The sequence below is a fragment of the Thamnophis sirtalis genome, unplaced genomic scaffold (assembly GCF_051295495.1).
Source record: "Thamnophis sirtalis isolate CommonGarterSnake01/CBP01778 unplaced genomic scaffold, rThaSir2_p1.2 scaffold_3, whole genome shotgun sequence".
Classification (NCBI taxonomy): domain Eukaryota; kingdom Metazoa; phylum Chordata; class Lepidosauria; order Squamata; family Natricidae; genus Thamnophis; species Thamnophis sirtalis.
In genome coordinates, this window is record NW_028261383.1 from 25,473,119 (window position 1) to 25,495,905 (window position 22,787).

At 44.4% G+C, this 22,787-nt stretch overlaps 1 protein-coding gene across 1 annotated transcript; it reads right to left on the minus strand.

The window, feature by feature from the left end:
• Positions 1–1,523: 1,523 nt before the first annotated feature.
• Positions 1,524–21,284, minus strand: LOC106548135 (uncharacterized). The gene is given in 3 exon segments (XM_087711753.1): positions 1,524–3,457; positions 10,252–10,432; positions 16,515–21,284. Coding segments are annotated over 3 exon segments (2,421 nt in total). The 5' UTR covers positions 17,761–21,284; the 3' UTR covers positions 1,524–2,463.
• Between the last annotated feature and the right edge of the window lie 1,503 nt (positions 21,285–22,787).

Below are 22,787 nucleotides of genomic sequence, written 5' to 3' on the forward strand. Positions count from 1 at the left end.
CCTGGAGATCCCCCTAGACTCATGGCTCCTGCTTGAGGAGATCGTAACCATGGGTGGGGCTTAGCAGATTCACCTGGTCTGCCAATTATGTCCATTCCTGGACTAGGAAGGACTTGCATAGGGGGGTCTTTCATGCCTTTATAACCTCCTGTTGGATGACTGCCCTGGACCATCCAGAAACATCCACTGATCCAGAATGCAGCAGCACGCATCGTAATGGGTGTCCCTAGATTACCCGTGTAACATCTTTGTAGTGGAGATGCACTGGATTTGTTTCCTTAAAATGCAATTCAACATGCTGGTCATAACCTTTTAAACTATTTCTTTATTATAGCAATAGCACTTAGAATTATATACCACCACACAGTGCTTTATACCACTCTCTGTTTACAGTGTCAGCATATTGTCCCCAACAATCTGACTCCTCATTTTACTAATCTCAGAAGGATGAACCTCGAGCACCGTCAGGATCAAATTCCAGGCTTTGAGCAAAGTTAGTCAATATCACTGCACTTTAATCACTACACCACCAAGACAGCTGTCATTATTGTCCCATCTATATTGTTTTTGCAGCCATCTGTTCTATCAGGTCAGATAGGATGGGCACACTGCTAGACTCTTGCATTAAATATTGACATCTGATAGGAATTGGGAAGTGTCCCATTTCTGTTGCATACCCTGACCTGTGAAACACTCTTCCCCATGAAGTTTGGCAAGCCTTTATCCTCCTGGTCTTCTGCAATACAGTATAAGAAAGCTCTAGCTGTCCCCTAAGCCCTGGAATAAGAAGAGTTGCCTCCACACAAGAAACTTCATTTGCAATCAGGTTTCTGTTTATATTTATTGCATTTATATGCCGTTAATCCTGAGGTTAACTTCTCCAATATGACTCCTTGCAAAGAGAAAGACAACCAGTTTTGAGCATGACATGACATGAACTAGAAAGGCCAGGAAGCCTGATTAACTTCTAAAGTGAACAAAAGCAAGAATCGCCTTTTCGGAATTCCCAGATCATCAAAAAGCTAACAAAGATACTAGAAGTGGGCTGTATTTGCAGGGCAAATACATTTTAAATGCAGAGGCTTTGCATTTTGCCACCTGCTACATATGGGGTTTATTGGTTTTTGTACTAAGGTTTTATTGCTGTAAACCATGTGGAGTCATATGAGTTAGGCTGCCATATACATTTTGTTACTGAATAAAGATACATAAATACATACATACTGTATTTTTCGGAGTATAAGATGCACCAGAGTATAAGATGCACCAAGATTTTGAAGAGGCAACTTAAAAAAAAAGTGTTTGCACTCTGCAGATCTCCAAAAATGGCCCGTTTTGCATGAAAACAGGCCTGTGTTTTGTCAAAAAAAAGGGCATACCTAGCCTTTCGAAGGCTTGTAGATTGCTCCTGGGGGCTGGAGAGGGCAAAAACAAGCAAAAAATTGTCAATTTCCCTTCGTTTTTGCCCCCCAGACCCCCAGGAAGACTCTGGAAGCCTCCTAAAGGCTATACATGTCCATTTTTGCAAAGGGGCGCGGTTTGGGGAGGCCAAAAATGAGCCTAGTATAAGACGCACCTAGATTTACACCCTCTTTTTTGAGGGAAAAAAGATGCGTCTTAAACTCCAAAAAAATGGTATTTATATCCCCGTTTATTATATGTAGCACAGAGGTGGGTTCCTACCAGTTCACACCTATTCAGTAGAACCGGTTCGTCAAATCTACCGAACTGGTTAGAAGAGGTTCCACCAGTGGACCCGGAAAGCAGGCCACACCTACAGTAGAGGTTCCAACAAATTTTGAAACCCACCAATGTGTAGCAATAATTCAAGGTGGCAAACATACCTAATACAGATCACCCTACGCTACCCCACCCCTCATGTTTGATACTACCATCTGTTTCACTAAAAAGAATCATGCAAGAAATTAAATGGTAAATTGTTCAGCCAGGTTAACAAAAGAGATAAGAAACAAAATTCAAGATTCCTATACAGACATCAAATTTTGTCTCAAGTGCAATTTCTTGTGTGTCATCAGGGAGACATTTTGTGCAAAACAATGTTTGTCTGAAATTTAGGTAGTTGATTGGTTACTCCTGTATGTGTAACCTTACATGATTTATAAGCCCAGACCTCCTGTGTGTCCTCTTGTGTTTCACCAAATTTGCATTTTGACCAAAACTTTTCCCACATTCAAGACACTCATATGGTTTTTCTCGTGTGTGAGTTTTCTGGTGACTTACATACCTAATATAGATGACCCAATCCCACCACTCCCCTCATGTTTGGTAATAACACATGTTTCATTATAGGAACCATGAAAGAAATTAAATGGTAAATTGCTCAGCTGGCATTCAAACGAAGCAAGAAACAAATTTCAACAGTCCTCTACACACATCAAATTTTGTCTCAAATGCAATATCTTGTGAGTGATCAAGGAGAGATTTTGTGCAAAACAATAATTGTCAGCAATCTGGGTATTTGAATGGTTACTCCCCTATATGCAATCTTACATGATTTATAAGGCTAGACCTATAATTGAAATCTTTCCCACAATCCGGACATTCATACGGTTTCTCTCCTGTGTGAACCCTCTGGTGTACCACCAAACTGGCATTCCTACTGAAACTTTTTCCACATTCAAGACACTCATATGGTTTTTCTCCTGTGTGAGTCCTCCAATGTTTCCTCAGGTTGGAATTATCCTGGAAAATTTTCCCACAATTCGAACACTCATATGGTTTATCTCCTGTGTGAGTCCTCTGGTGTATCACCAAACTTGAATTCCGACTGTAACTTTTTCCACATTCAAGACACTCATATGGTTTTTCTCCTGTGTGAATCCTCTGGTGTATCACCAGGCTAGAATTCCGAGAGAAACATTTCCCACAATCACAACACTTATATGGTTTCTCTCCTGTATGGGTCATCTGATGTTCCACCAGGTTTTCACTGTGACCGAAACTTTTCCCACAATCCGGACACTCATATGGTTTCTCTCCCGTATGAATCCTCTGGTGAATAACCAAATTGGAATTCTGACTGAAACTTTTCCCACATTCTGGACACTCATATGGTTTCTCTCCTGTATGAGTCCTCTGGTGAATCACCAGGGTGGAATTATGCTGGAAACTTTTCCCACAATAAGAACACTCATATGGTTTTTCTACATTGTGAGTCCTCCTATGTCTCACAAGGTGGGAAATCTGACTGAAACTTTTCCCACATTCTAGACACTTGTATGGTTTCTCTCCTGTGTGAATCCTCTTGTGTATCACCAGGCTAGAATTCCGAGAGAAACATTTCCCACAATCACAACACTTATATGGTTTCTCTCCTGTATGAGTCATCTGATGTTTCAGCAGGTTTTCATTGTGACTGAAACTTTTCCCACAATCCGGACACTCATATGGTTTTTCTCCTGTGTGGGTCCTTTTGTGTATTGTCAGGTCAGAATTTCTAGTGAAACTTTGGGCACAATATGGAGAGTCAAAGAGTTTGTCCCCAGTTTGAATCTTCTTGTGTCTCACCAGATTGGTCTGCATGATAAATCTTTTGCCACACTGCGAGCACTAGTAGATCTTCTCTTCTGTATTCCATGAATCATGAGGAAGAGTTTTTGAGTAAAGCTTTTGCCGGACTCCAAGTATTTGTATGGGTTTTCACCGGGTGCATCCTCTCATCCGTAATCAGCTGTGATTTGCAAACTCTGTTTTTTCCACAATAGGCAGTCTGTGGGAGTTACCAACATAGATTCTTGGACTCCTGAGGAGGCCAAAAATCTTTTTGATCTATTACTTGGAGGTGTGTGATTCAAGCCAGTCTTTCCTTTGTGAAAGCCTTTCATTAATACCTGTCCATTTTGGTTGTCCAAGAACTTTTTCTTTCCCACTGAGTTCCAATTATTTCCATTTTTTCTTTATTTGGAACTTATTTCCCTTGACTTCTTAGGTAATGATGTTTGCTTCAGTTCCACATACTCTTATTTTTTCCAGCTCAAAACTTTGTTCTTCTTATTCTCTCCCTTGTCTCTCATCTGCTGAGGAAGGAGAAGAGGTTTTAAACTTTCTGGAGGATCCACCCCCCACAGGAGCTCCATTTTGGCCTGCAACGTGCCGGGAACGGTCAGTGGAGGACTGAATGGAGCTCCAGAGGGACAGATTCACCCCTCAGAAGCTCCATTATGGCCGGCAACATGCAGGATGAATGTTGCAGAGCCTTTGCTGTGCGAACAACTGCTATAGTGCTGCAAGATTCATAGTTTTGGGACTTGTCCGTAAACGCTAGGAGGACTTATCATGTAACAGGTACAGTACTGGTAATCCTCCACTTAAAACAATTCTTTCAGTGACTATTTGAAGTTATAACAGCACTGAAAAAATAACTTATAACCAATTATTTTTTTCACGCCTACGAATGTTGCAGCATCCCTGTGGTCATGTGATGAAAATTTAGTCACTTGACCATTGACTCATATTTATGACTCATATTTGTATTATACCCCAGTGCCCTCGGGTAACGTGACCCCCTTTTGCAACCTTCTGACAAGCAAAGTCCATGGGGAAACCAGATTTACTTCAACAGTTTGATTGATTTAAATACTGCAGTGATTCATTGAACAAGTATTACAGGTCGCAAAATGGGGCAAACTGACTTAATATATGCTTCACTTAGCAAGAGAAATTCTAGGCTTCATTGTGATCATAAGTTGAGGATTACAAGGAATGAAATACAGAACAAAACCTTGCAGTGCCCATCCACGTTCCTTCCGAACATATCTATCGTGTTTCCCCTGTTTGGAAAACGAAGTCCAAACAGAAAATAAACCCTAGTATAATTTGCACCTAATATAAACCCTATCCCAAAAGTAAGCCACGGGTTAAGATCTTCAGTGCTGAAGTTGGGTATGTGAATGGCCAACTTAGGAAGCGACGAGTACGTGGGCTTAATTTAATGCTTTTAATTTAAAAGAAAAAACCTTGTTACTAATATTTCTCCTCCTCCTCCTGGCGTGGAGCACAGAGCAGGGCACACAGGCAGACTGCCCTGTGGAGCTTCGGCTGGCCTTGCCCAGCCTTCCCTCTCAGGAAGGAAACTGCTGCCTCCCGCATGGTCCTTTCCATCCTTTCTGCAGTCGCAGCCCCCATTCGGCCCCACAAGGCCACCCAGCTCCATGCAGGCCACGTCCAGATAGGTAGCCAAGGATACTGCTTGGGTGGCGGCAAGGCCTGCAGAGACCTGATGCTGGCAATGGCCGGAGCAGCCCCCTCCCTGCTGCTTTCGCTCCCGTTTATCGCCGGTGGCCATGGCCAGGACACACCTGTTTGATTTACTCCTTCAGTGGGAAAGAGGCAATAAAGTCAGCCAATGCTCCAAGGCTCAATTCACTGCCCCGGATGGATTCAGCACACACTCTTGAAACTGTCTGCAGAAAAATCAATCCCATCATGTTGAGTTGGCGTGTTGGCGTAGCAATGGACAGAACCTTGAGTCTGTTTCTTTACTCTTTCCCGAGTAAAGTGAACAAGCATGGATGGGCAAAGCTAGAGGAGCTAGAAGAGCACTGGAGGATGCAGTGGATGGCAGGAGTGGAGCATGCAGGGGCTGCGGTGTGGCACTACCCTCATCCTGCCTCCTGCCTTACCCGATCTGTTCGGTGACACTGATCTACAGCCTTCCCCACCAGGAAGGAGAACACTGACTCCTGAGGGGCCTTTCTATCCTTCCTGCAGCCACAATTACCCTTCGGCCCAAAATGTCCACTCATCTCCATGCGGGCCCTGTCCATATGGTTGGCCAATGAATGTTGGGGCGGCGGGGCCTGCAGAGATCTGATGCTGGTGGCAGCAGCAGATGGAGCAACCTCTTCCCTGTGTCACAAGACAGGTAACCGGGCGTAACTCCTGCCACCACTCCCGTTCCACCGCAAATTGCCATGGAAGTACCTGGGACATGTTCGCTTTACTCCTGCAGTGGGAAAGAAACCCACTTGAGACTCCAAGGATCTGTTCGTTGCTGTGCCAAAACGCCAACTTGACAAGAGGGGATTGATTTCAGTTTCAGGAGGGAGAGCTAAATCCATTCAGGCTGGTGAATTGCTGCAGGGTGACAACTGAATGGACCAGGCAAGGCGTAGAGCGGGTGGTGCTGCGGCGCAGGTCTTGTGTGCTCTGCTCCCGCCGTCCAACGTTGTCCTCCAATACTGCTCGTCCAACATTCCCAGAAGAGCTGGAAGATGATGTTGGCCACCAGGTGAGACGGGGAAAGGGCTGCTCCAGCCGTTGTCACTGCCAGTATCAGGGCTCTAAAAGTCCCACCGCACTACACCGGACAGAGACCGTGTAGAGATGAGTGGCCTTGCAGGGCCAGAGGTGGACTGCGGCTGCAGAAAGGATGAAAAGGGCCCAAGGGGAGCCAGTGGTCACCTTCCTGGCCTAGAAGGCAGAGCAAGGCCAGCCCCGCTCTGCAGGGAAGCCTGCCTGTGTGCCCCGCTCTGCCTTCCACACCCGAAACTGAATCGAAACTTTGGCGTCTCTCAGGAAGGTGAAGCAACCTGACGGATGAAGGGTGTGATTTTTCGGTTGGCTCTTTCTGCCTTTCTGTTTTCTTTTTCCTGGATGGACCTTTTCCCACACTCCACCCATTTTGCCATTCTTTTTCACACAGGAGGCAGCGAGCGTGTGGGAATTGTGGTGTGGTGCCAGCCCTGGCCCACCCCCCGCCTCACCTCATGGTGATGGAGCCAATCAGTTGGATGCACTACGCAGCTGCTCATGTGAAAAAAATAAGCCCTAATGGATCTTTTGTAGCAAAAATTAATAAAGACCAAGTCTTATTTTAATAAAGACCCAGTCTTATTTTCCGGGAAACATGGTAGATAGGATATATTATTTTTCCATCTGAATTTTTGCAGGGCCTAAATCTCACTAGAGGGCAGAATTCCCCTGAGCAGCCTTCCGAATTTCCAGAGGACTTAAGATTCCAGCATTGAAAGTACCCAGGCAGCTTCCAAAAAACATTTGGAGGTTGTTAGTTTGTAGAAAACAGATCTAAAGTGTCCTTGGCTTTAGTTGTTGGTTTTCAATCACCTTCAAAACCTCTCTACACCTCAAAATTTTATGACTGATTTCCTTTGACATGGAAGCACCAGCAGGCCAGTGGCTCCAAGGGAACTAGCCTCACTCCCGCTGGACAGAGACGCAGCTAAGATTTTAAGTCTGCTAAAAGCCAAGTGTTTCTCTATTTTCCTTGGCGCAGAAATCTCCATTAAGTCAAAGTGAGTGAGACACCAAGATCTAGAAAAAGGAAAGAAGCTGCCTGTATTTGATAAACTAAACTAAGATCCTTTTCAAAGAAATGTTTGAAAGCCTTGTAAAAAGCCTGGCAGTAAATCACACTTATATGCATGTCTATTCAGACAGAAATACACAACTAAGAATTTGTTCATGTAAACAATTATGTGTGCTTCAGTATGCAAAAAGTTCCAGAAGTGCTTTTACTAAGTTTTTCATCCAATTTTAGAAATCTGGGGACATTAGCAGAAAAAAATGTGATTAATCCTATGAAAGATTGAAATCATCCGTTCTGCCAATGAAACTCCTCTCTGCCAGGAAAACAAGATGTCAATAACAAGGAATGAAGGGTTGCGTGAAGGGCGAGAGAGACAGGCGGTTAAAAAATACGATTTTTTTAAAATCTCCCAAAACTCCCAGAAGAAAATCACAGGCAGCTCCTTCAAATCATGGAGCAAAAGGATAACAACATTTGGGGAGAGAAAGAATATGCAGCAGCAGCAGCAGCCAATATCTTTCAGCCTTGTCCCTTCGCTGCTTCTCCTCCGACCTGCCTCCGTTCACTTCCCGGGAGCCGCTTCGACCCTCCAAACAGCACAAGAGGCTCCGCCAACACCATCACCCTCCCCTGGGTGAGCCGGAGGAGGAGGTTCCTGAACATTTCTCGAAAATCCGCTCTAGCAATCCAATACTCTATAGTTTCCATTCGTTGCAGCTCAGCTCTACATCCTCCCTCCCTCCCCCAGACTAGCAATGCCACTACAGTACTACATTCGCTGCTTTAGAGGCGCGAGTGTTGCTTCTTTGAAGAGCGCCATCTAGCGACATGATTGAAAATCACGGCCGTTCTATTTCGACTCTAAAGCAAAATGTTTTCAGAGACTCCGTGTTTCCTTCCGGGCCATCAAGTCGCATCCGACTCGTATCCAGAACATGAATAGTGAAGGGTGAAGATTGTTTCAGCTGGTTTTTCGCCCTGCGGGGTGCAGGATAACCCCTTGAAAACTGCTTTGGCAAATGATTTGAAGCTACAAGAATTATGCTTGACCCTACTTAGGTTCACACGTTTAGCCAAGTACTGCCCCCTAAAAGTTCATATTTTTGTTTCTTTGCGGGCCCTAAATGGTCGCCAGGTTCATCCTATTACTACAATATTGTAGCCACACCCAAAGTGCCCACTGGCATTGCCTCTGAGCCACATCTAGATAGGAGGTAGATATGATCTTCCTGTCTGTATTATTGGGGAGCCTAAATCAGAGCAGAGCATCCTCCCCAATTCCCAGCATTATTACTTTTCTCTGCCTCATTTCCTCCCAAACACCTTGAGCAAGACACTTGATCATTGTCACATGATCAAAATTCAGAAATGTGACAATTGACTTATATTTGTGACAGTTGCAGTGTCCTGGGGTCATGCGACCACTTTGGGAGACTGAGCTGGTGGACAACCTGGGGATCCCCCTGGACTCATGGCTCCTGCTTGAAGACATCTTGACCATGGGAGCAATAGCAATAGCAATAGCAGTTATACTTATATACCGCTTCATAGGGCTTTCAGCCCTCTCTAAGCGGTTTACAGAGTCAGCATATCGCCCCCAACAACAATCCGGGTCCTCATTTTACCCACCTTGGAAGGATGGAAGGCTGAGTCAACCCTGAGCCGGTGAGATTTGAACCGCCGAACTGCAGAACTGCAGTCAGCTGAAGTAGCCTGCAGTGCTGCACTCTAACCACTGCGCCACCTCGGCTCGGAGCACTTAGAATTATATACCACCACACAGTGCTTTATACCACTGTTTGTTTACAGTGTCAGAATATTGTCCCCAACAATCTGTGGCCTCGTTTTACTTACCTCAGAGGGATGCAAGACTGACTCAACCTCGAGTGCCATCAGGATTGAATTCCAGGCTGTGCGCAGTGAGTCAGCATCACTGCACTTTAATCACTACACCACCAAGACAGCTGTCATTATTGCACCACCTTTATTATTTTTGCATCCATATGTTCTACCAGGCCATCCTGCTAGACCCTTGCTTTAAATATTGCCATCTGATGGGAGCTTGGAAGTGTCCCTTTCCTGTTGCAAGCCCTGCCCTATGGAACACCCTTCCCCATGAAGTTTGGGAAGCATTTATCCTCCTGGTCTTGTGTAAAATAAGAAAGCTCCAGCTCTTCCCCTAAAGACTGGGATAAGAAGAGTTGCTTGATTTGGAACCAGGTTTTTGTTAATATTTATTAAATTTATACGCCACTAATCCTGAGGTTAACTTCTCCACTTTGACTCCTTGCAAGGAAAAAGATAACCAGTTTTGAGCAAGAATGGCACCTGACATGAACACAATTAGTAAGGCCAGGAAGCCTGGTTAAGTTTTAAAGTGAACAAAAGCAAGAATCCCATTTTCGGGATTCCCAGATCATCAAAATGCCATCAACTTTACTAAAAGTCATCTGTATTTGCAGGGCAAGTACAATGTAAATGCAGAGGCTTTGCAAATTGTCATCTTCCACATATGGAATGTATTGGTTTCTGTAATAAGGTTCTATTGCTGTAAACCATATGGAGTGATATGAGTTGGTCTGCCAGATAAATTTTCTTACTGAATAAAAATACATGAATACTTACATGTTTGTATCCCTCTTTATTATATGCAGAAATAATTCAAAGAGTCAAACATACCTAATACAGATCACCCTATCGTATCCCACCCCTCATGTTTGATACTAAGTTCTGTTTCCCTAAAAGGAATCCTGCAAGAAATTAAATGGCAAATTGTTCCCCTGGCTTTCAAATGAAACAAGAAACAAAATTCAAGATTCCTCTACATACATCAAGTTTTGCCTCAAATGCAATTTCCTATGTGTGATCAGGAGAAATTTTGTGCAAAACAATGTTTGTCTGCAATCTGGGTAGTTGACTGGTTACCCCCTATATGTAACCTTACATGATTTATACGGCTAGACTTAGTATGGAAAGTTTTCCCACAATCCGGACATTCATACGGTTTCTCTCCTGTGTGAGTTCTCCAGTGTATCACCAAATGAGAATTCTGACTAAATCTTTTTCCACATTCAAGACACTCATATGGTTTTTCTCCCATGTGAGTTCTCTGGTGTACTATCAGGTTAGAAATATGAGAGAAACCTTTCCCACAATCACAACACATATGTTTTTTCTCCTGAGTGAGTCCTCTGGTGTGCTACCAGGTGGGAATTCTGACTGAAACTTTTCCCACAATCTGAACATCCATATGGTTTTTTTTCCTTTGTGAGTCCTTTTGTGTTTCGCCAGGTCAGAATTCCAAGGGAAACTTTTCCCACAAACCGGACACCCAATGAGTTTCTCCCCAATGCGAGTCCTCTTGTTTTTCCCCATTTTGGCTGTCCAAGGAACCTTTTCCTTCCCACAGACTTCCACTTATTTCCACTTTTTCATTATTCCGAATTGTCCCCCTTGACCTCTTAGGTAACATTTGCTTCAGTTCCACATACTCTATTTTTTCTAGCTCAAAGCTTTGTTCTTGTTATTTTCTCCCTTGTCTCTTATCTGCTGAGGAAGGAGAAGAGGTTTTACACTTTATGGAGTATCCGCCCCTCAAGAGTTCAAATTCGACATGCAATTTGCAGGGTGAAGCCTGCGGGGGAGCAAATGGAGCATTGGATTCCCCCCCCCTTCAGAAGTTCCATTTCGACAATGGAATAAGGGGGAACTAAAACAACAGCAAGAATTGGAAGAACAAGTGATTGATATAGGTTGGTTTTCGCAACTGCAAATAAAAGCAAGGTATGAAAAAGATAAGAGGAAATATGGTTTTAACTTGGGAAGTTCAGAGCTGGATAAAATACTGATGGGGACAGAAGAAAAAATAATTAAGAAATTATATAGTTATTTATTAAGAATTAGATTAGAAGAAGAAGTGGTCAAGGATACTATGTTAAATTGGGCAAAGAAATTGGGTTCCATGATTGAGCTACAAAAATGGCAGCAGCTACGGGAAAGAAACTATAAACCAACCATTTCAACAGCCTATAAAGAAAACTTGTACAAAATGTCTTACAGATGGCTCATGACACCGGAAAAACTAGCTAAAATGTTTAAAGATAAATCAGTGAAATGTTGAAAGTATTAACAAGTAACAGGCTCATACTGTTGCAGCAGATAGAGGCTCTGGGCTCAATCTACTTATGAAAGGAACAGGACTCGAGACCACGAAGGTGCAAGAGGGATAGGTTTATTGATGCATCGAGTTCAGCGTGTTCCCACACCAAAATCTGAACTGCCTGGGCTATCCCAAGGACAGTTACTTTACACTTTTTCTCCCAGCTCTGCTGTGGCAGGGTGTTTCTCTGCAATGCGGGCAGAGTGACTTTACCCTTGAGATAACCACCTTGTGAGGGGTGTTTTCGCAAGCTACCGACGCGTGTCCCAGGAAAAAGGGGAAGTACATATTTCTGAGAACTTACAACAAAAGTACATATGGAAAATTACAGAAACAGAAGTTGTCATACTGATTTGCAGTAAGAGAAGTTTTGCAATTTCTATCTTACACCTACAGCTGTCTTCCTGTGCCCCTCCTTGTACAGTAGCTTTCCACACGGTTCCAGTAATATTTGTAATATTTATGAGGAAGTGAGGAATTAAAGTGTATCAAGGTTCAGTACAAAGCTAATATGAAGTCATCGTAAGCATCTTATAGGTCTTTCTGGGGCTGGGTGGGTTTACCTGAGTAGCCCCCTCCTGCCTCAATACTACCAGTGGTGGGTTTCAAATTTTTTTAGAACCTCTTCTGTAGGTGTGGTCTGCTTGCTGGCCATGTGACTGGGTGGGCGTGGCCAACTTGTAAAATGTAGTGAAACTCACTTACCAACGTTCTTGCTTAGCAACCAAAATGTTGGCTCAGGAATTCTGGCATTGAAGTGTGCAAGTCTTAAAGTTGTCAAGTTACAAGACCCTTGCACCCCTAACCCTTTAGAGAAAAAAAAACCAGGGGTGTTCAAACTTGACAGCTTTAAGACTTGTGGACTTCAACTCCCAGAATTCCTTCTCTTGTTCTTTATCTTGATGATATGTGGACAGGCGGTGGGAGGGAGCTGGAACCGGTTCTAAATGGCACTGTAGATTTGTGGAACCTCTTCTATAGAAGAGGTTAGAACTGGCAGGAACCCACCCCTGCATACTACCATATGTAGTGGACACGTGCAGAAGCAAGGAACTATTGGACTAAAATAAAAACATGGTTAGAGGAAATATATTGCCATGTCAATAACATCACAAGGAATGAAGTACTACGTGAAGGGTGAGAGAGATAGGAGGTTTCCACGATGGCAACAAATCTATGGACTAGGTGTATATCTGCTTTTACAGTGCCATAGTAATTTTGAAGCCTCATGGAATAAATGGTAAGTGAGAACTGCCTATACAACTGAATCTCACAAAGGATCCTCTGCTACCAATCTGTATGGCTACATAATAATCCTCTGGTACCATCACTATAGAATAAAACAGAAGTTCTATCATTCCCAATAGCTATTTTATATAAACTGCTTGATTAACCACAGATGAACATGGCTGATACACTGATGGGGTCCAGTAGGAAAAAATTGTGCTTCTTAGCTGAACATGTTGTTCCCATCTTCAAAAAAGGGGGGGGGGGGAAACAACAGACATTGGAAACTTCAGACCAATCAGTCTAACATCAATACATGAGAAGATCCTGGAAAAGATAATAAAAAAACAGATCTACGAACAACTGGAAGTAAATAAAGTTACAACTAGAAGCCAGCATAGGTTTGTTAAAAACAGATCATGCCAAACTAAACTTATTTCATTCTTTGATAAAGTCACTAAATTAGCAGAGTAGCGATATGCTGTGGACATAGTATACTTAGATTTCAGTAAGGCATTTGACAAAAGTAGACCACGACCTACTTCTCGGTAAGCTAGAAAAATGTGGAATGGGCAACATCACCACCAGATGGATTTTTAGATGGCTGACGAACTGTACTTTATGGGTAGTGATACTACATCCACATGGAGAAGTAAGCAGTGGATACCACAAGACTCAGTCTTAGGCAAAGTACTCTTCAATATCTTTATAAATGCCTAAGATGAGGGAATAGAAGGGAAACTCATCCCATTTGCAGATGATACTAAACGACAGGAATAGACAACACCACAGAAGACAAACTTGTGATCCATAAAGGTCTTGACCCACTTGAATAATGGGCCCTATCCAACAAAATGAATTTTAATGTGGAGAAAAGCAAAACTTTACATTTAGGCAGGAAAAATCAAAGGTGTAAGTACAGATTAGGCAAGAACTGGCTCAAAAACCGTAACTGTGAGAGGGACCTTGGAGTCCTAGTGGATGATCCTTTGAATATGAGCCAGCAATGTGCAGCAGCAGCAGCAGCAGCAGCAAAAAAACCTACTCCAATCCTGAGTTGTATAAACAGAGGCATCGAATCAAGATCACATGAAGTATTAGTGCCGCTTTACAAAACCCTACTAAGACCGCACCTGTAATACTGCAACCAATTTTGGTCACCATACTACTAAAAAGAGGTTGAGACTTTGGAAAAAGTTCAGAAAAGGGCAACTAAGAGGATCAAAGGCCTGGAGACTAAACCATATGAAGAACGGCTGCAGGTTTTGGGCCGGCTAGTCTAAAGAAAAAGAGAATTAGGGGTGACGTGATATCAGTATTTCAGTATTTGAGAGGCTGCCACAAAGAAGAGGGGGTCAAATAATTCTCCAAAGCACCAGGAGGCAGGACAAGAAACAAGGGATGGAAACTAATCAAGGTGAGAAACAACCTGGAATTAAGGAGAAACTTCCAATCAGTCTCTATTCTATTCCATATCCTATCCCTAATTCGATTCTTATTCCTATTCTTGGAAGTAAAAGAAAGTAAAATCCCAGAAGAGACCAGGAGCAGATCAGTCCCATAATGTTGCCAAGAAAACTACATGCCCCTAAAACAACCAGGTTAAAGGACTGCAGCACCGGTGGAATAAAATCCCGGGGTGAGAAGGAAAATGTCGAAGCCTAGTTGTTACTCTGCTTTTACACAAAGGAGGAAAACAGGCGGCCCTAACTCGCTCCCGGCTTCTTGTCCGACCTGACCACGACTCACCTTCCAGCTGCTGCTTGGCCCATGGGAAAAGCCAGACAGCCACCCTGCGCGTCTCCTCTGGGAGCCGAAAGAGGAAGTTCCTCTCCCCGTCTCTTTTCTCGTGTAGATCCTTTCAAGCAATATTCGGTGGTTTTAAGTGGCTTTAACTCTATCACTCCCGTTGGATGTCGGATCTCAGCGACCATCAATGCCGCTATTAGAGTGGAGGTTTTCCAGTGTGGTCTTACAGCTCCATCTAGTGACATAAGACTGAAAACACGCCCATCCCGTCCCTATCTGAGGCTTTTAAGATTTTTTTTTTAATGAAGTGCCATTTTCCCACTTTAATACGATCTCATCCATAACTTTTCTCCAGGACGATCTATCCCCAAGTCTGTCCTTTGGGGTCTTGCAAGGACGTCTCCATCACCACTGCAACGGAGCCCGGAACTTCATTTCCAAGAACTAAACCAGTTGTTTCTCAACCTTGGCAACTTGAAGATGTCTGGACTTCAACTCCCAGAATTCCCCAGCCAGCGAATGCATTCGCTGGCTGGGGAATTCTGGGAGTTGAAGTCCAGACATCTTCAAGTTGCCAAGGTTGAGAAACACTGAACTAAACCAAAGGAAAGCATCTGTGGGGAGGACAGAATGTGCCATCAGGCAACAAGAAACACCACCTCCCTACGGCATCAGCAAAGACTATTCCAGCCAGTTCTGTGTCTTGGGGGTGCAGGATAACTCCCCAAAACTAACTTTGCAACTGAGGGAAGCTTGAAGAATGAAGCTTGATCCTACTTAGCTTCACAAGATTACCAGTTGCTGCAATCAGTTTTAAACAATTGCCAGCTTCATCACATTAATAAAAGAATGAAATATGGGACAAAATGTTGAGCTCCCACCTCAACCCCACATTGCTTCCAAACACATCTAGATGGGAGTTATTATTTCTCCATTTGCATTCTTGCAGGGCCTAAATCTCACTGGAGGGCAGAATTCCTCTGAGGAACCCATTTCCAGAGGAGTTAAGATTTCACCATTGAATATTCCCAGGCAGCTTGCAAAAAACATTTGGAGGGCGCAGGTTTCTTGAAAGGTGAGCTAAAGAGTCCTGGCCTTTAATAGTTGGCTCTCAATTCATCTCCCAGGCCAAGAAAGCAACAAGCCTGGAGACCACGCACTTGCCCATAACCCTCACCTGCTTCACTGCTTCCCTGGGACTCCTACCACTTCCCATATCCAAATCACATGATGTCCTCACTTAATGACCTAAGCTATTTCTTTATTATAATAATAGCACTTAGAATTATATACCAGCCCACAGTGCTTTATATCAGTGGTCACCAAGCAGTGTTCCGTGCACCATTCGTGGTCCATGAGAAGATTTTGGTGGTCTGTAGAAAGCCTATTTACATTTTTTTATATTGCACAAAATACTATTTATCTTGTTTTTAAAATCATAGGTATTAGTGGTCTGCAGGATTTCAAATTACGAATTTAGTGGTCTCTGAGATCTGAAAGGTTGGTGACCCGCTTTATCTCTTTTCGAGATTCCCAGATCATCAAAACGCCATCAACTTTACTAGAAGTGATCTGTATTTGCAGGGCAAGTACAATGTAAATGCAGAGGCTTTGCAATTTGTCATCTTCCACATATGGAATGTATTGGTTTCTGTAATAAGGTTCTATTGCTGTAAACCATATGGAGTGATATGAGTTGGGCTGCCAGATAAATTTTCTTACTGAATAAAAATACATGAATACTTACATGTTTGTATCCCTCTTTATTATATGTAGAAATAATTCAAAGAGTCAAACATACCTAATATAAATCACCCTATCCCACCACTCCCCTCATGTTTGATAATAAGACATGTTTCATTATAGGAATCATGAAAGAAATTAAATGGTAAATTGCTCAGCTGGCATTCAAACGAAACAAGAAACAAATTTCAAGTCCTCTACACACATCAAATTTTGTCTCAAATGCAATTTCTTGTGAGTGATCAAGGAGAGATTTTGTGCAAAACAATGTTTGTCAGCAATCTGGGTATTTGAATGGTTACTCCCCTATATGCAATCTTACATGATTTATAAGGCTAGACCTATAACTGAAATCTTTCCCACAATCTGGACATTCATACGGTTTCTCTCCTGTGTGAATCCTCTGGTGTACCACCAAACTGGAATTACGACTGAAACTTTTTCCACATTCAAGACACTCATATGGTTTTTCTCCTGTGTGAGTCCTCCAATGTTTCATCAGGTTGGAATTATCCTGGAAAGTTTTCCCACAATTCGAACACTCATATGGTTTATCTCCTGTGTGAGTCCTCTGGTGTATCATCAAACTGGACTTCCGACTGAAACTTTTTCCACATTCAAGACACTCATATGGTTTTTCTCCTGTGTGAGTCCTCTGATGTTTCACCAGGTCAGAATTCTCACTAAAACATTTCCCACAATCCAAACACTCATATGGTTTTTCTCCTGTGTGAGTCCTCTGATGTCTCACCAGATGGGCATTCTGACTGAAACTTTTCCTACAATCTGGACATTCATATGGTTTCTCACCTGTGTGAGTCCTTTTGTGTATCACCAGGTCAGAATTCTCATTAAAACGTTTCCCACAATCCAAACACTCATATGGTTTTTCTCCTGTGTGAATCCTCTGATGTTTCACCAGATAGGAATTCTGACTGAAACTTTTCCTACAATCTGGACACTCATATGGTTTCTCACCTGTGTGAGTCCTCTGATGTGTCACCAGGTCAAAATTTTCCCTAAAACATTTCCCACAATCCGAACACTCATATGGTTTTTCTCCTGTGTGAATCCTCTGATGCTTCACCAGGTGAGAATTCTCACTAAAACATTTCCCACAATCTGAACACTCATATGGTTTTTCTCCTGTGTGAGTCCTCTGATGTCTCACCAGTTGAAAATTCTGATTGAAACTTTTCCCACAATCTGGACACTCATATGGTTTTATTCCTGTGTGAGTCCTCCAGTGTGTCACCAAATTGTGATTCCAACTAAAACTTTTCCCACATTCGAGACACTCATAAGGTTTTTCTCCTGTGTGAGTCCTCTGGTGTCTCAACAGGTGGCAATTGAAACTAAAACTTTTCCCACAATCATGACACTCATATGGTTTCTCTCCTGTGTGAGTCCTCTGATGTTTCACCAGGTTGGACTTCTGACTGAAACTTTTCCCACAATCTGGACACTCATATAGTTTCTCTCCCGTGTGAGTCCTTTTGTGGATCATCAGATCATAATTCCAAGTGAAACTTTCCCCACAATCCGAACATTCTAAGAGTTTCTTTCCAGTGCAAGTCCTCTTGTTTCTCACCATTTTGGCTGTCCAAGGAAACTTTTCCTTCCCACTAACTTCCAGTTATTTCCACTTTTTCGTTATTCCTATATGCTCCCCCTTGACATCTTAGGAAATGTTTGCTTCAGTTCCACATACTCTTTATGTTTTCCAGCTCAAAACTTTGTTCTTGTTATTCTCTCCTTTGTCTTTCATCTGCTAAGGAAGAAGAAGTGTTTTTACACGTTCTGGAGTATCTGCCCCTCAGGAGCTCCAATTCGGCCTGCAACATGCTGGGAACAGCCTACAGAGGACCGAACGGAGTATTGGATCCCCCCACCCTCCGAAGCTCCATTTTGGCTGGCTATTTGTTGTGGCCCACCAGCAGAGCTGGCAGCAGACTCGGACAGTGAGGAGGTTGAGTAGGGACATGGGCCAGTCCTGGGGTCTTGGGAAGGCTCTGATGAGGGCTCTGTGTCGGAGGCAGAGAGGGGGCCAGGGCCGCCTGACAGTTATCAGCTGCTTTTGGAGTCGGATATCAGTGGGGCAGAAGAACAGCTGGAGCCTGTTCCCAGTGTGCGCATGCGCAGAGTTGCCAGACGATGGGAACAGCTAAGGAGCAAGCGTCGACTTGGGAGTAAGGCTACCGGTGGACGGTGAAAGGCCCCTCCCATAGTGAATAACAGAGGAGCGAAAGGGGAAGGGTGTTTGCAGGAGACAATTAGTTCATTCCTGCATTCTTGTCAAGTACTGAGGCATTTGAAAGCTATCGGCCTGGCCACTCTCCAAGCTTGATAAAGGTCGGTAATTGTGAGCTATCTTGAGAGACTGTGGGAGTGGAAAGACTTTGCTGGAGAGGAATTCACTGTAAATTAAATAAAAGAGGTTAATCAGGATGAGGACTCCGCTTCATGCGCCTGGGAAGCCTAGGTCAGAAACACTATGTGCAGGATGAATGTTGCAGCGCCTCTGTGGCTGTTCGTAAGGGCAAGCAACTGCTGTGGTGCTGCAAGATTCATACTTTCGGGACTTGTTCGTAAACGATAGGGGCCCTTGTCACCTAACATTCAACATTTACTAAGGGAACGCTTGTAACCCAGGGACTACTTGTACAGGTAGTGCTCCAATTACAACAGTTCTTTTAGTGACTGTCTGAAGTCATAACAGCATTGGAAAAACAACTTATAAGGAGTTTTTTTCACACCTACGAGTGTTGCAGCCTCCCTGTGGTCATGTGATGAAAATTCAGTCGCTTGGCACTTGACTCACATTTAAATTTTACTCCAGTGCCCCGGGGTAACATGACCCCCTTTCACAACCTTCTTAAAGTAAAGGGTTAACATAAAATGTAAAGTTAAGCCGGACAAGAATGCCCCGTTGAATACCTTATCTGCCTGACTAGGTCTAGGCAGGAAATTGTTAAGATTCTATCCTCATAAGGCAATCAAGATATCCTGTCACTAGGGTTAATGTGTACAAGGCATACGTGACACAGGAAGAATGTGTATTTAGGAGAATGATTAATATCCTGCCTGATAAAGTATAAAAACCTGTAACCAACTGCCCTTCGGGGTTCAGATTCTGCTTGTGTTATCGCTGCTGAACCTTGTGCAATAAACCTTTCCCTTCGACAAAGAGCTGGTCTGATTTCATTTCTGCAACCTTCTGACAAGCAAAGCCAATGGGGAAGACAGATTCACTTCGACAGTTTGATTGATTCAATTACTGCTGTGATTCATTTAACAAGGACGACAGGAAAGGTCGTAAAATGGGGCAAACTGACTTAATATAAGTTTCACTTACCAAGAGAAAGTTTGGCCGTCGATTATGATCGTAAGTTAAGGATTACCTGGAACGAAATAGAGAACAAAACCTTGAAGCGCCCACCCACGTCGCTTCCAAACACATCTGCGCTTTCCCCATTTTGAAATCCAACCAGAAAACAAGCCCAAATATACTGTATATACTCAAGTATAAGCCTAGTTTTTCAGCCCACTTTTTGAGCTGAAAAAAGCCGCCTCGGCTTATACTCGAGTCAGTGAAAAATTTGCCCGAAATGGAGGAGAAAAAGGGGCGGGGCCATGCCGCTGGGTGACGCTCGTGAATGGCCCAGCGCCCCTGAGTTTCCCCTCCCTCTGTGTCAGTTTGCCGCACAGCGTGCACCGCACCATCCCCCCTCCTCACGTTCTAATGTAATGCAGGGCTATCTTACGATTCCCCTTCCTCCCCCTCCTGCCGCTCTGCAACGATGTCCCACCTCCTCCTTGTTATGGCAAGCAGCCACATAGCGATGTCCCACCTCCTCTGGTACAGTGATCCAATGATAGGAATCACTGTGCCATGTGTCATAGGAGGCGGGACATCATCATCACAGCGGGACATCAGCATCATGAGGTGAGTGAAGTATTTCATTGAATACACCGGTATTGTGTGATAATAATTTGTTATGCAGAGCAAATTTTTACAATGGCTACTGTATATTTAATGGGCACAGGCAGGCTGTATATGTTATTCAATGGGCAATGGCATTATTGGTATCTATTTTTATTTTTGAAATTTATCGGTAGCTGCTGCATTTCCCACCCTAGGCTTATACTCGAGTCAATAACTTTTCCAGTTTTTTGTGGTAAAATTAGGTGCCTCGGCTTATATTCGGGTCGGCCTATACTCGAGTATATACGGTAGTTTGCACCTAATAGCAATAGTGCTTAGACTTATATACCGCTTCACAGTGCTTTACAGCTTTCTCTAAGTGGTTCACAGAGTCAGCCTATTAACCCCCAACAATCTTGGGTCGTCAGTTTACCCACCTAGGAAGGATGGAAGGCTGAGTCAACCTTGAGCCTGGAGAGATTTGAACTGCCAAATTGCATGCAGCCAGCAGTCAGTAGAAGTAGCCTGCAGTACTGCACTCTAACCACTGCGCCACCAAGGCTCATAATATAAGCCCAACCCCCAAAAATAAGCTATAGTTCAAATCGTCAGCCCGGAAGGTGCTTTTAATTTAGAAAACCTGATTATTAATCTACTCCTCTTGGGGTGGAGCGCAGAGCGCCAGCTGGCCTTCCATAGCCTTCCCTGCCAGGAAGGAAACCCACAGGGCCCTTTCCATCTTTCCTGCAGCTACAGCCCCCTTTGGGCCCAGCAAGGCGACCTATCTCCATGTGGGCCCCCTCCAGATAGGTAGCCAAGAATACTGTTGGGCTGGCGGCTAGGCCTGCAGAGTCCTGATGCTGGCGATGGCCGGAGTAGCCCCTTTCCTCCTCTTTCCGCTCCCGTTCCATCGCTGGTGGCTGTGGCGGGGACACACTTGTTTGCTTTACTCCTGCAGTGAAACCCATTCAAGGCTCTGTCTGTTGCTATGCCAAAACGCCAACTCAATGAGGCAGGATTGATTTTTCAGCAGGCAGTTTCGGGAGGCGCACAAGAATCCACTCAGGGTGGTGAGTTGAGCCCTGGAGCCTTGAGTGGGTTTCTTGCCTCTTTCCTGCTGCATGCAGTCAAGCCAACAATCATGGACAGGAAAAGGCAGAGGAGGGTTGGAGGACGATGTTGGACAATAGGGGCAGAGGGCGCAGGGGCCGCGGTGTGGCATTATCCCCACCCTGCTTCCTGCCTTACCCGAACTATTTGGTGATGGTGCTGCATGGCCTTCCCCTCCAGGAAGGAGACTGTTAACGCCTGAGGGGCCCTTCCCACACTTTCTGCAGCCGCAGCCCCCCTTGGGCCCCATAAGGCCACCCATCTCTATTCGGGCCCCATCCAGATGGGTGGCCAAGGCTACAGTTGGGGGGTCGGTGCCTGCAGAACCCTGATGCTGGTGGCGTCGTGGGCAAGAGCAGCTCCTTCCCATTCTCACAAGGCACCAACCGAACGCCTCCTACCGCCACTCCCTTTCCACAGTCGGTTGCCGTGGAAATGGCCAGGATATGCTTGTTCGCTTTACTTGTGCAGTGGGAAAGAGGCAAGAAACCGACTCGAGGCTCCAAGGCTCTGTCCATTGCTGCTCCAAAACACCAACCCGACAAGAGGGGATTGATTTTTTCTGCAGACATTTTCAGGAGGGTGGGCTGAATCCAATCTGGGCAGCATTGTTGCAGGGCTGCAAATGAGCAGATCACACAAGGCATGCAGTGGGGCGGTGGCGCCCAACATCATCCTCTAATACTGCTCGTCCCATATTTATGGCAGAGCTGGAGGACGATGTTGGCTATCAGGTGAGACGGGGAAGGGGTTGCTCAAGCCGACACTGCCAGCATCAGGGCCAGAGGTAGACTGCGGCTGCAGGAAGGATGAAAAGGGCCCAGGGGAAGTCCGTGGTCACCTTCCTAGCCTGGAAGGCCAAGCATGGCCAGCCATGCTCTCCAGGGAAGCTTGCCTGTGTGCTCTGCTTTGTGCTCCACCCCAGAAATGGAATTGAACCTTTGGCTTCTCTCCGGAAGGGTGAAGCGACCAGGCAGGTAGAGGGCTGTGATTTTTCACTTGCTTTTCCTGCCTTTTCATTTTCTTTTTCCTGGATGCACCTATTCCCACACTGCACCTGCTTTGTCATTCTTTTTCACACAGGAGGCGGTGAGCAGGCGGGAGTTGCAGTGTGGTGCCAACCCTGCCTCAACCCCTGCTTCACATCATGGTGGTGGCATCAGTCCCCTGGATTGACTGTGCAGCTGCTTGTGTGAAAAAAATAAACCCTTATGGGTATTTTGTAGTAAAAATTAATAAAGACCCGGTCTTATTTTCCGGGAAACACAGTAGATAGGAGATATTATTTTTCTATCTGCATTTTTGCAGGGACTAAATCTCACTAGAGGGCAGAATTCCTCTGAGCAGCTTTCCCAATTTCCAGAGGACTTAAGATTCCAGCATTGAAAGTACCCAGGCAGCCTCCAAAAAACATTTGGAGGTTGCTAGCTTGTAGAAAACTGATCTAAAGTGTCCTGGGCTTTAGTCATTGGTTTTCAATCACCCCCAAAATCTCTCTAAACCTCAAAATGTTATGACTGATTTCCTTTGACATGGAAGTACCAGCAGGCCAGCAGCTCCAAGGAAACTAGCCTCACTCCCGCTGG